This window comes from Pyrus communis, chromosome 5, assembly GCF_041283825.1.
Source record: "Pyrus communis isolate YQ-2024b chromosome 5, ASM4128382v1, whole genome shotgun sequence".
Classification (NCBI taxonomy): Eukaryota; Viridiplantae; Streptophyta; class Magnoliopsida; order Rosales; family Rosaceae; genus Pyrus; species Pyrus communis.
In genome coordinates this window covers 31,280,554-31,293,328 of record NC_142569.1, presented here as the reverse complement: position 1 = coordinate 31,293,328, position 12,775 = coordinate 31,280,554, and the positions used below count along the sequence as shown (strand labels likewise).

Here is a 12,775-nt window from a genome sequence, read left to right as displayed (position 1 = left end):
GCCATTATTGCCGCTGGCTTCAACCAATTCAAGGTCGATTTTTTACTTTTCACTTGCAGTTCACGAAAGTCTTTCACAGCCTTATTGACATATTTTGACGATGTTATAATTACAAGTAATGATGTTCGTGCAATTAGGTCTCTCAAAAATTTCCTTCATACTTGTTTTCACATTAAAGATTTGGAAATTTGAAATATCTCGTGGGCATTGAAGTTTCTCTTTCCAAAAGCGGCATCTATATTTCACAACACAAATATGCACTTTAAGTACTCAAAAATCAAGGTTTTCTGGGAGCTAGACTAGTGGAGTTCCCAATGGAAGATGTCAAACTTTCAGAGAACGGCGAATTGTTCAAGGATCTTGCCAAAGATCAATGTTTAGTGGGCCGACTAATTTGTGTCACTATCACTTGTTCGGATATACTTATTTCGTACTTGTTCTTAGCCGTTTTATGCATGAACCATGACAACCTTACATGGATATGCTCAATAACTAAATTCAGTTGCTTTTTGTGATTTAGATTGGGCTGGTTGTCCCATGACTTGTCGTTCCACCACTGGGTATTGTGTTGTTTTTTTTTTTTAATTTTTTTTTTGTGGTAATGTTTTCATCTTTTGGTGCACAAAGAAACAGAAGACCGTTTCCTTATCCTCTACCGAGGTTGAGTATAAGGCAATGGCAGACACTTTGTTATGAGGTCACATAATTGAGATTTTTATTGGAAGATTTACAGTTGACTTATTCAGGAGTTTCACGTTTATATTGTGGTAATCAAGCTGCTTTACATATAGCGGCAAATCTAGTTTTTAAAAAGAGGACACAACATAGTGAGATGGATTGTCATTTTATTCGAGACAAGATAATTGATGGCACGATTGCTACTCGACATAAAGCATCTTCGCAATAGCTAGGAGATGTTTTTACAAAGCCTTTGGCAAGGAGAAGGTCTTGGTTATGATACGCAAATTGGGAGTTCTCTACCTTCATTCTCCAACTTGAGATGGAGTGTTAAAAGCCTCTCCATTCTCCTACAAAAGTAGCTTGAATCAGCTTTCACAGAAATATGTTAATGCAATTTCTATCCAACTTGAACGAGAGTGTTAATTAGGTTCATTGAACAATTAGGCTCATTAATTGTTTTACTTAGATTTATTGACTCTTCTACATTAAGTTCATTATATAAAGGACTAAACGATACGTATGTATATTATTATACATTTGAGGATGAATGAACGTTAAGTCGCGCCAAATACGTTTTTCTACGGTCGGATGTCAAGTTAATAGAGGAATTTTCTTCCTTTGTCGTATTTATGAATTGCTAACGTGGAGGGAACGTATGTGGGTTGAGGAGAGGAGAGGAGAGAGAGAAGGCGCGCGCAACAAAGCTGAAGCTGAATACGGTTCGTTACACCACAAAACAAACAAATTTAACAAACTCACATCCTCTCCCTCTCTCCAATCTTACTTCCCCACCAAGAAACAAAATATTAATATAAATAATAATGATAAATAACAATTGAGGGAGAGTGGTCGTATAGTGATCAACCATAATCCACAAGCACACAAGGAGAGAGAAAGAAGAGAGAGATATAGAAACAAACAGAAATAACAGTTTCAGAGGCGAAGGAGAAGCATGGAAAACGATCGAATCACAAATCAAAAATAAAAATTAAAAACTAAAAAAATCAGAAGAAATTCATCGTCATCGGAGAATCGAGTCGAAAGAATGAAGAAAGGATCGCATTCAGTATTGCCGTACGAAACGCCGCGGCTGAGAGACCATTACCTGATGGGCAAGAAATTGGGCCAGGGACAATTCGGCACCACCTACCTCTGCACCCACAAGCCCACCGGCGCCCACTACGCCTGCAAGTCCATCCCCAAGCGCAAGCTCCTCTGCCAGGAGGACTACGACGACGTCTGGAGGGAGATTCAGATCATGCACCATCTCTCCGAGCACCCCAGCGTCGTCCAGATCAAGGGCACCTACGAGGACTCCGTCTTCGTGCACCTCGTCATGGAGCTCTGCGCCGGCGGCGAGCTGTTTGATAGGATCGTCAAGAAGGGGCATTACAGCGAGAGGGAGGCGGCCAAGCTCATCAAGACCATCGTTGGGGTGGTGGAGGGCTGCCACTCCCTCGGCGTCATGCACCGCGATCTCAAGCCGGAGAATTTCTTGTTCGACACGCCTTCCGATGATGCCACGCTCAAAGCCACCGATTTCGGCTTGTCCGTCTTCTATAAGCCAGGTTCAGCTTCCTTCCTTTCATTTCCAGATCAGATCCACTTTTACCTGTTCCTTCTTTTTATTAGAATTGGAATTGGAAATGTTGGTCTGCCATCAATTTTGAGAATGTTTCTGATTATTTCTTCAACTCGTTAATTTTGCTGAATTAGATTTCTCGTGCCTTGTTGCGTACTCAATCTTTAGGGTTGCTTGACTTATACATCCATACTGTTATTGGTTATAGATTGTTTCTCTACCTAGTCTTGGATATGTTGAACAAACATAAACCCCGCTGCTCCGCCTAAAAGGGAGAAGACAGGAGCTATTTCCCCGATATTGTATTTTTCTCCATGCCATATTTGGAGGTTGCTAGATTTATTTAGAAATTTCTTTCCTTTCAAGCCTGATTCTATATTGCATCGCTAGATTCAACAGTTTTAATGTCTTTTTGGTTCGAAATTACTCATCAATCTCTATGTCTAAGACAGTCCGTTTACATAAACACAATTTCGAATGTATTACTTTACCAGAATAATGCTTTGTTTTTTCGTTTTGGTTTTCAAACCGGTATACAATTGATGCCATCACTATCCTGTATCAAATGCGGTTCTACCTTGTGTTCTTCTCTTTCTCCCCGTTGAAGCTTGAATGGTGTTTTTATCATGCATAAAGATGGTTGGTTACGTGCTCTGCTCTACCTTTTCTTGTTCCAGGACAATATTTCTATGACATAGTTGGGAGTCCCTATTATGTTGCACCTGAGGTGTTGTCCAAGATTTATGGACCCGAAGTGGATGTATGGAGTGCTGGTGTGATACTTTACATCCTCCTAAGCGGGGTTCCTCCTTTTTGGGCAGGTAGTGATCCTCTACGGTTACAATCTCTTGCACTCTGGACTATCACACCAATATCAGTGAGGCATACCTTTATTATTACGTTTGATTGTTTTGCTATATTGTGAGTTGATTAATTTTTCAATATGTATCTGCAGAAACTGAATCAGGGATCTTCAGACAGATTTTGCATGGCAAAATAGATTTTGAATCTGAGCCGTGGCCTAATATTTCAGAAAGTGCGAAAGATCTCATGTATAAGATGCTTGAGAGGCACCCGAAGAAAAGAATCTCTGCCCATGAAGTCCTATGTGAGTGGTTTAATACCTACTTTACAATGCCAATTAAGTTTTATGTGATAGTTGCATAGATAAGGTTATATCCAAAATGCTAGCTGCGTTGAACTCTAAAATGGATCGTTTCAGGTCACCCCTGGATTGTAGACGACAGAGTTGCCCCAGATAAACCACTAGATTCTGCGGTTCTGTCCCGCCTCAAGCAGTTCTCAGCAATGAATAAGCTTAAGAAGATGGCACTCCGTGTATGTCTTGCAAATGTTTAACCATTATCATCTTTTTATAGATCGATCATTCTATTTCATTTTACGCAGCACCCTGGCAGTAATTGGTAAATTCATTTATCATCCAATATGAGAGTTACACTCCAATCTCTTTCAAGGCTATTTCTGAGATAACAAATAATTACATAACTTTAGTAACCAGTAGTTTTTAAAATGGAAGTAATACGATACGGGATGGAACTTGGGAGTTCATTTCACCTTGAAAACGTTGTCTGTAACCAAGAAACACAGTTTTTATAGTTTCCAGATCGAAACTCCATTTATGCATTGCATTCATCTTTGAATGGAGTTGAAAAATCTATAGTATACCAAATTTTACTGCAGAATAATTCTTATGCAACCAATGGAATGTTTGTTTGCCAATGATCAAGAAATGTTTGTTTGCAGTGTACATTGTATTATATAATGGTTGGTCTAAGCAGAAATATCGCTTTTGATTTGTTCAAAACTTGTCACTCTCCTTGTAATACACATGTTTTTATCATATATTTTTCGTATCAACTTCACAAGATGAGTGTATGCTGTGACTTGTGAGAGTATTTGTTGTTGTAATAAAGGTTTTGAGACGTGAGAGTGAGGGAAGACCTCTCACTTACTGTTCAATTCTCTAACCACTAAATATGCAACTTCTGGCCATAGTGAAGTTGGCAGACACTAACGATTTATATATCTCAATCAGTTATGGTTAAGGTAAAGTTCTAACCAGAACGTCTGGAGTTTTCACTCAATTATCTCTGATATTTCTGATGACAGCGATTTGTTGCTTCTTCTACTGTGCCCACTTTTTTGTTTTGGTGATGGTGTAATGTGTATCACTGTGACATTCTTGTTTTCTTTGCGCAGGTGATAGCGGAAAGACTGTCAGAAGAAGAGATTGGTGGTTTAAAAGAGCTGTTCAAAATGATTGACACAGATAGCAGCGGGACAATAACATTTGAGGAACTTAAAGAAGGATTGAAAAAAGTGGGCTCGGAGCTAATGGAGTCTGAAATCAAGTCTCTTATGGAAGCAGTTAATAGATTGATCCCCATAAACTGTGGCTGCATATTATGAAGTTTTAATATCCTCCCATTTAAGTTTTTATTAGATCTCCAACGCTATTAACACGAATGACCCTCACAAAATGATTTTTGCTTCGGCAATGTTGGCAGGCTGATATAGACAACAGCGGAACAATAGACTATGGCGAATTTCTTGCTGCTACCTTGCACTTAAACAAGATGGAAAGAGAGGAGAATTTGATTGCAGCCTTTTCCTTTTTTGACAAAGATGGCAGTGGATATATTACCGTCGATGAGCTTCAACAGGCTTGCAAGGAGTTTGGTCTAGGTGACGTTCATCTGGATGAAATTGTCAAAGAGATTGATGAAGACAATGTAAGTGTTTAGTTTCATTTTTTATTTCGATGAGAAATAGTATTATTCAAGTTTCGGAAGCCTAAATGCATAAGTTTGGCAGGATGGGCGTATCGATTATGGGGAGTTTGCTGCAATGATGAGGAAGGGGGGTGATGGAGGAATTGGGAGGAGCAGAACCATGAGAAACAATTTGAACTTTAATTTGGGTGACGCTTTCGGAATAAAAGATCAGTCTACGTCTTCGTCTGCTGGAGAATGAGATAGTAACAGAGAAATGCAATTTCTTGTAAGCATTCAATTTGTAAAAGGAACTGATGAATAGCTTACGTTTCTTAATCTTGTGCTGCCTGATTAATTCCAAGGGTTTTGCTTTATATGTATACAAAGTGGCCTTGTTAGAGCTTAATACGTGGTAATCTCATTGCTAATTGTCTTTTGGAGAGAAAATTTTGACTTGTTTTAGTTTTTTTCTCTTTAAAAAGGGGGACAACTGGTGGCAAGTTACGGTTATCCACCCCTTCCGGGGGCCGGGAAAACTCACAAAGGCATTTTAGCCTCCCTTGGCCACAATGAACCTAATGTAGAAGAGTCAACAAATCTATGTATAGGATTTAATGAGCCAAATTGTTCAATGAACCTAATTAACTCCCCCCTCAAGTTGCTTTAACAGCTTTTTGTGAAAGATGGCTCAAGCCGCTTTTGTAGGAGAATCATTAACGTAGAGTTCTGGGAAAGATTGCTCAAGCAACTTTTGTAGAAGAATCTTTTAACGCTATTTTCTGAAGATTGATGTTTTGTGAAGTTTTTAAACCCAAAATGTTCTTTCATCTTTAAACACTGTTATTTGAACCGCAGACGACCTTTCCAACATTGGTGACTTGGGCAGGAGGTCAACAATGTCCGATAGTAAATAATTAGCCAACGATCCAAGGCAATCCTGGCAAGTACGTATGAGGAAACTCGTCCCACTGCTGTATACAAAAATTTCTCCAATCCCATTTGAATCACAATTTCCTTAATATTTAACCATTTCAATTTCCACATATCATCCTCATTGCATTCAGTTACAACTTAAAAACGTATAAATCAACACTTTTTCAAACTTCCACTGGACCTGAAATGGTTAACCATATAGAAAAGTATAGCAGTTCCAACTAACAAAAAGGGCAACCACATCGGAAAAAAAATATAAGATTTGCTATATAATTGTAAACCATGTTACAAGGACTATCAATGTTACACGAGCCTAAAGCAATGATAAATTCATAAATATTTTCGCACAGCAGCTTTCGAAACATCATTTTTAACTCTGTAACAATACATTACCTAGTAAAGAATGCTTTGAAGAGCCTATATCGAAAAACAGACACTCCCTTCTGGGTCCTGGAAAAATTAAGCTTCACCATACTGTAACATTTGCACTATTTAGCTGTCAGACTACACGAGCTGCCTTCTGGACAGAAGTATGGAATGGAGTCCCCAACACCGGAACTTTCATTCATAGATTCGCTTCCTCTTCAAAACGGTCGGAAGTATAATCACAGAACCAATGAGGAAAAGCACAAACAGAGTTTTAAAATCATAGAGATCCTTGACGGACTTGAGATCTCCAAGAGCAAGGCCAGCCTGGAAAAACAAAATGAGCAGCTATCGATTACTACAACGAAAACATTTCACGAAAAGAAGCTGTCATGTGTTAAATTGAAAAACAGATTTCTGACAGTCCAAGATGTTCGGTTGTAACCAAACAGTTCAAATATGACCTGCATTAATTAGGATGTCAACTACACTATAAAGCAATGGGATCAGATGTTCTGTTTATGTGTATCTTGATTTGGTCACAATTGTGATGCCTTTTCTATGTGCAACAAAGCTCTATTTTATTATTATGATCAACGCAGCAAACAAAGTGACCATACAACAAGGCACACAAGTTAGCATGATGAAAATCAATTTAATCCGTCATATTTTTATTTGGAGAGGGACAACACATAAATACATGTAAGAAAGCAATTCTAAGTAGATATATACTTGATGTTTATCCAAAAGCTCTCTTCAAACATATTGACAATATTGTTAGTGAAGTTATTAAATTCTATAGCTGTCGGGCGAAAAAACACAAACCATCATGATAGGTCCAACAGAAACATCCGCTGCAATCTAACTGAATAAGGTTTAATTATCATGGCCTATCTCACATGGAGTACGAGTAGCATATATCCAAGTTATAAAGGATATGTATGATGGAGCAAGGACTGCCATTGCCATAAGAACTCATGAAGGACAAACCGAAAGCTTCCCCATAATAGTAGGGTTATGTCAAGGCTCATCTTTAAGTCCTTACCTTTTTGCATTGGTAATGGATGAGTTAACGGGACATATTCCAGATGGTATTCCTTGGTGTATGCTTTTCGCAGACGATATAGTGTTGATAGATGAAACTCGGGAAGGAGTAAATGCGAAGCTTAACCTTTGGAGAGAAGTGTTGCAATCTAAAGGTCTTCACCTAAGTCGGTCAAAGACAGAGTATACGGAGTGCAAGTTCAGTGCAAACGGAGGCTCAAATGAGTTAGGGGTGAGGATTGGAGATCAGGAAGTACCAAAGAGCAACTGCGTTCGCTACCTAGAATCTATCTTGCAAAAGAACGAAGAGTTGGATGGAGACCTCAACCATAGAATACAAGTTGGATGGATGAAGTGGAAGAGTGCATCCAGCGTGTTGTGTGACCGTCGAATGCCACTGAAGCTCAAGGGAAAATTTTATAGGATGGCAATAATGCCGGCAATGCTTTATGGCATGAAATGTTGGGCGGTGAAGCATCAACACGTACATAAAATGGGTATAGCGGAGATGAGAATGCTTCATGGGATGTGTGGACACACGAGAAAGGATAAGATTAGGAATAAGGACATCCGAGGTAAAGTAAGAGTAGCCAAAATTGAAGAAAAGATGAGAGAAAATTGTTTACGGTGGTTTGGACATGTGAAACGAAGGCCTACTGACGCTCTAGTTAGAAGATGTGATTACGGGACAGAGGTTCAGGGCTGAAGGGGTAGAGGAAGACCTAGAAGGACTTTGGAAGAGACTCTAAGACGAGACTTAGAGTACTTGGATCTAACGGAAGACATGACACAGAACTGAGCGCAGTGGTGTTCTAGAATTCATATAGCTGACCCCATTTAGTGGGAAAAGGCTTTGTTGTTGTTGTTGTTGTTGTTGTTGTTGTCTATCTCACATGGACAAATCAACCTCCAAACATAGCAAGTCCTACATCTAATTATACAGCACAGTGAACATGACAATAACAACTTTACTGATACCCCTTAATTCATCGCAACGATATAAAAATTTCTATTCACTTTATGTTTACTATAAATTAGTCAATTTGTTATCTTTATGATTTATTGTATTCAAAAATAAATTTTTTTGACACCATGAGGTAGGTCTAGAACTTTTCCAACCAAAAGAAAAGGCCTATAAAATTTGCAAATTTCATGAAAGACTTGGATCCAGATTTAGGTATTCATTGAAGACATCATGAGCATCTGCAAGAAGCTTGAAGGCCTCGATCAATATAACATCAAATTATTGCAAGATCTTGCTAATAGGAGAGTTTACCACACTATAAGCTTAGACTGGCTAGATAGCCTAGTACTTTGATTAAAACTAGTTCACTTATATCTTGGACCCTAGGAGTAAAGGGGACTCCCAAGTAAATGGGAGTTGGACAAGACACGTTGTCAAAAGAGAAGAACCAAAACCAGAACTTTTTCAGTAATGGAGGTCAACCAACATAGTTGGTTGATTTCTTCAGTGGCTCAGTTGCCTGACCTCCCAGCAGGCTACCTTAGCCAGCAGTTGGTTGAAGACCTTACAATCTAAATATCCCACGTGACTGTGAATCACACTTCAGAGTAAAGATAAGACAACAAAACACATATCTACTAAGTTTCTTCTGCAATCCACTGGCGTTACCCTGTGTTTTCCAGACTCCACAAATGTGAGAAATAGAATTTTATTAAAAAGCTACAATTGCGATGCAAAACTTAGTAAACCAGAGGTCCACCCATTATATGATACAAACCTAAAACCAAATCCATAATTACAACTCTAACATTGCAATACAACTCTAAAAACTATCCTATGGCAGCTCCCCCTTCTAATAAAATTAAAGAATATGCAAGATCTCTAAAGGTTGGAGAAAGCAAGAAACCACAGTACAGATACTACAAGGAAGTTAAGCTCATATGATTACCCAAGAAAGCAATAATACATAGAACACCCAAAACTTAACCTTTTTTCCCCAAGGATTCTATTGTAGATCCCCATTATACTCCCTAAAGAAGCCACAGCCAAACTCCACACATGTTCTTATATTTCTGTCCAACCACATTACCCAAGAGATAGTTAAAAGAGGGACATTCCACAGAATTCTGTCCCTTTACCACCAAAAGACATACTTTTGACAAAAAATGTTTGAACGTAACTCAAAAATAATAACCCAATCGACCCATGCTTCTCTGACCAATCCCCACCACAGCATCAACGATTATGGATTACTGCCTCTAAATATGACATACTTCAAGGCCTTCAAGTCCAAAACCTCCTATAGCATAACAAAACAATGAAGTAAAATGCTGCCCAGAACTAATCTAAGCAGTGTGGACTGTTTAACTATTTTATTGGACAAATTCGTTACTAAAAAGTATAGCAAGGCCCATATACAGACACCAAAACAACCAGATAGTAAGATGAGAAAGTTCCATTTATTTTACAGAAAATAGAATTTCGTCATTTAATGAGTAGAAAGAACTTACCCTGACTGTGATATAAGATGCTGGAATAAGACCAACAAAAGTCGCCAGAAAGAAAATATGAAACGGTATATCAACAATTGGAGATGCCAAGTTGATGAAAAGGTTCGGCAAGGTTGGAGTTATCCTAAGAAAAAGCATGTAATTTAGCAGCTTTTCCCTACGCTTTGCAATCTGGGTGCACAAAATTTAAGGTTAAAGTAGTGGAAGAACGATAGCAGAATTGACCAAATTTAACAAAGTAATAAGAAGTACCTCTGCCTGAAAAAATCTCAACCTTTCTGGCCACAACCAACTAACCAAAGGCCTTCCAATTAACTTAGACAAAAAGAAGCAGGATGACGCTCCAGCTGTAGCGTTGCAGACAACCAAGATAAGGCCTCTGATTACGCCAAAAAGAGCTCCAGCTAGCAATGACATAAAAATTGTCCCAGGAATCATAAAAGTCTGCATGAAGATGTAAGTAGAGCAGTAACCCAGAATAAATTGTGCTGGATAATCATTGGCATATGTTGCCAGATTGTCTCTGCAAAAGATTATAAAAAATATTAAAAAATCAAAACAAGCATTCAGGGGAAGTGACTAATGTTAAATGGGGACCATAGAGGCCACAGTACTGGATAAAATAGACACACAAAAGTGAAAACATGACATTACTTCAAGGAATAGGCCAAAACTGTGTCAGTCTCTCTGATGGTGTGTCATGTGAAAAAATGATGTGGAATATAGGTTCCCCCAGTCGCTTCTAGGATTTGGAAGCGGCTGTTTGAAATGAATGACTTCCCTTCAGTTCTCCTCCAAATGTTGGAAACTTAAGTCACGAGATATGGTCTTAGTAAGTGAGCATGAACATTTTGGAAATGTGTTCTCTTGGTCACACATAGGGTTCTCTACAAATGGAAAGAAAGCCAAGGTTGTTCTAAAGGAGACAATGGAGAGATGAGATTTGAGATACTATTGACTTTCGGTTCAGGCTTCCATATCGCAATAGTTTGAAGAGAACATATTTTTCCTTTTTCTTTTTGTAGTTGTGGTCATTGGGTTTTTATGTTCCTAAAGAACAGTCTTACACTGGTACCCTTATGGTTGATGCTCCATTTATGATTTCTTTCCTTTTGTTTAATTTGAGGACAGCTCATCATCTATGTACTTCACCTTTATATTAGGAAAAATTTGCATAAAAACTTGCAGAAATCAAAATTTTCAGCTTATGGATGAATTACTTATAACTTCAGGAGTTATAATAGGGAAGTTCAGGGCAGATATCTCACACCCAGCTTAAACTTTCTTTACAGAAACATTCACGTAAAACTTTCCATATTGAGTTATCGCGGGTAAGATAAATTCTTTCTGTAAAGTCTAAAATGCAAAATGGCAGTCTAAATGAAAGTTCTTTCTATATTCTCATTCTACCAAAGTCTTCAAGTATGCATGTGAACCAACATCCTAAACCGTGCAGAGGTGAATTAGATGACATAGTGACTGAAAATAAGCCCTATCGACGTTTGAATTCTACTTGTTTCATAATTTTTTTTTCGAATTCCAAATCAACTGAACATATGTGACACTATCTTATGCAAATCAGAGAAAGAGAAAAGCAACTCAGATGTTAATCCAAAGGTACAATAACAAGCAGCCCACATAATCATATCTTCCGCAATTATCAAATTAATCTTAACAAAATCTCAATAACCCATCACAACACAACTAGATTATCATATATTTCCAAAAATATGAACAAATCCAAATGAGAATTTGATTGAATCGTGAAATGAGGGACGTACTTGAGCAAGCGAAGATCGGCGACGGAGCGCGGCAGCTTGAGTTTACCGTACTCGGCGGCGGGCATGGTCAAGTAGACGCAGCAGAGACCGGTAGAGAAGACCAAGAAAACGCCGAGTGCCGCTGCGAATTCCCACCGCGACAGCGGAAACCTATCGGACTTGGGCCTCTTGCCGGTGGACCAATCGTCCTCCTTGGGATTCTCCTCGTCCACAGGCAGCCTCCCGGCGTCCCCCGCCAGATTTCTCGGAGCCGCCATGTACGGATTGCACCAGCACCGACAGGAAGATGATAAGGGGCCACTTCAATAATAACACTCATTCATCGACAAATTTTGCGTCTTCGTTTCGTTGTCAAGAAGGTCGAACTGAGTTTTTAGAATGCGACCCACATCAATCAAATCCGAGACAGACACATGTTGCGGATCAAATTCTTCGATTCAAATTTGGGAATTGAATATGGTTTTGAAGTGGAGATTCAATTCTTCTGTATTGGTGTTCAAAAATCAGATTCAGTTTAGGTTGACAAGCAACTAAAATAATGGTAAGCGAATGAAAAATGAAATTGGCTTTTTTTAGCCAAAGCGATTGTTCAACTTGCAATCAAAATTGATAAAAATAGTTATTGGTCCAAAGCCTATTTTGAACATTAACGATTTAATATTTTATTTCTTTTTTTTGGGCCGATTATCCTACAACTAGACATTTGGTGATGGGTTATTGCACCTTTAGAATTCTCTGATTTCATATAAAAAAAAAGTAAGAAAAAGAAACAATACAACAATAATATGTCTAAGACAATTGTACAACAAAAAGCTCATAAAGCTCTCTAGAGTAACATGCCCATAGGCACCAAACATATAGTTCTCGAAATAATATAAGAAAAGATACAGGGATAACCTAATCACTTTAAGCTAACTCACTCCTGACTACAACCCCAAAAGCTCTTCGTATCTACACAAACTTGTCTCCTGCATGATTGCCCCTACACTGTAAAAGTGGTGCACCTGGCAAGGCAACAACATGGATAAGATGCGAAGCTTGGGTGACAATAATTCAAGGTATATGACAATCATAAAACATGTCCACCGATCATAGTTTAAAAACATCATTATTCATGAAATCATATTTTATAACATCATAAATAATTTGCTCGAAATTCCAAAAGAATCACTCAAACA

The 12,775-nt window shown here is 38.4% G+C and overlaps 2 protein-coding genes across 2 annotated transcripts; one reads left to right on the top strand and one right to left on the bottom strand.

Moving 5' to 3' along the window:
- Nucleotides 1–1,409: 1,409 nt before the first annotated feature.
- LOC137722610 (calcium-dependent protein kinase 4) lies at nt 1,410–5,445 on the top strand. Its single transcript, XM_068461654.2, has 7 exons — nt 1,410–2,249; nt 2,941–3,084; nt 3,219–3,371; nt 3,486–3,601; nt 4,484–4,651; nt 4,792–5,016; nt 5,099–5,445. The coding sequence occupies exons 1-7, from the start codon at nt 1,727–1,729 to the stop codon at nt 5,255–5,257; spliced, it is 1,488 nt and encodes a 495-aa protein (XP_068317755.1). The 5' UTR covers nt 1,410–1,726; the 3' UTR covers nt 5,258–5,445.
- A 730-nt stretch (nt 5,446–6,175) lies between these two features.
- Nucleotides 6,176–12,228, bottom strand: LOC137725936 (SNARE associated Golgi protein family). Its single transcript, XM_068464782.2, has 4 exons — nt 11,598–12,228; nt 10,069–10,339; nt 9,817–9,987; nt 6,176–6,624 (listed from the first exon to the last, which is right to left on the bottom strand). The coding sequence occupies exons 1-4, from the start codon at nt 11,852–11,854 to the stop codon at nt 6,493–6,495; spliced, it is 831 nt and encodes a 276-aa protein (XP_068320883.2). The 5' UTR covers nt 11,855–12,228; the 3' UTR covers nt 6,176–6,492.
- Between the last annotated feature and the right edge of the window lie 547 nt (nt 12,229–12,775).

Coding starts and splice junctions, on each gene's coding strand:
- LOC137725936 (XM_068464782.2), bottom strand. CDS start 11,854: ATGGCGGCTCCGAGAAATCTGGCGGGGGACGCCGGGAGGCTGCCTGTG. Junction 10,340..11,597: donor GCCGATCTTCGCTTGCTCAA/GTACGTCCCTCA, acceptor AATCTTTTGCAG/AGACAATCTGGCAACATATG. Junction 9,988..10,068: donor TGAGATTTTTTCAGGCAGAG/GTACTTCTTATT, acceptor TTGTGCACCCAG/ATTGCAAAGCGTAGGGAAAA.
- LOC137722610 (XM_068461654.2), top strand. CDS start 1,727: ATGAAGAAAGGATCGCATTCAGTATTGCCGTACGAAACGCCGCGGCTG. Junction 3,085..3,218: donor GGTTCCTCCTTTTTGGGCAG/GTAGTGATCCTC, acceptor ATGTATCTGCAG/AAACTGAATCAGGGATCTTC. Junction 4,652..4,791: donor TCAAGTCTCTTATGGAAGCA/GTTAATAGATTG, acceptor CAATGTTGGCAG/GCTGATATAGACAACAGCGG.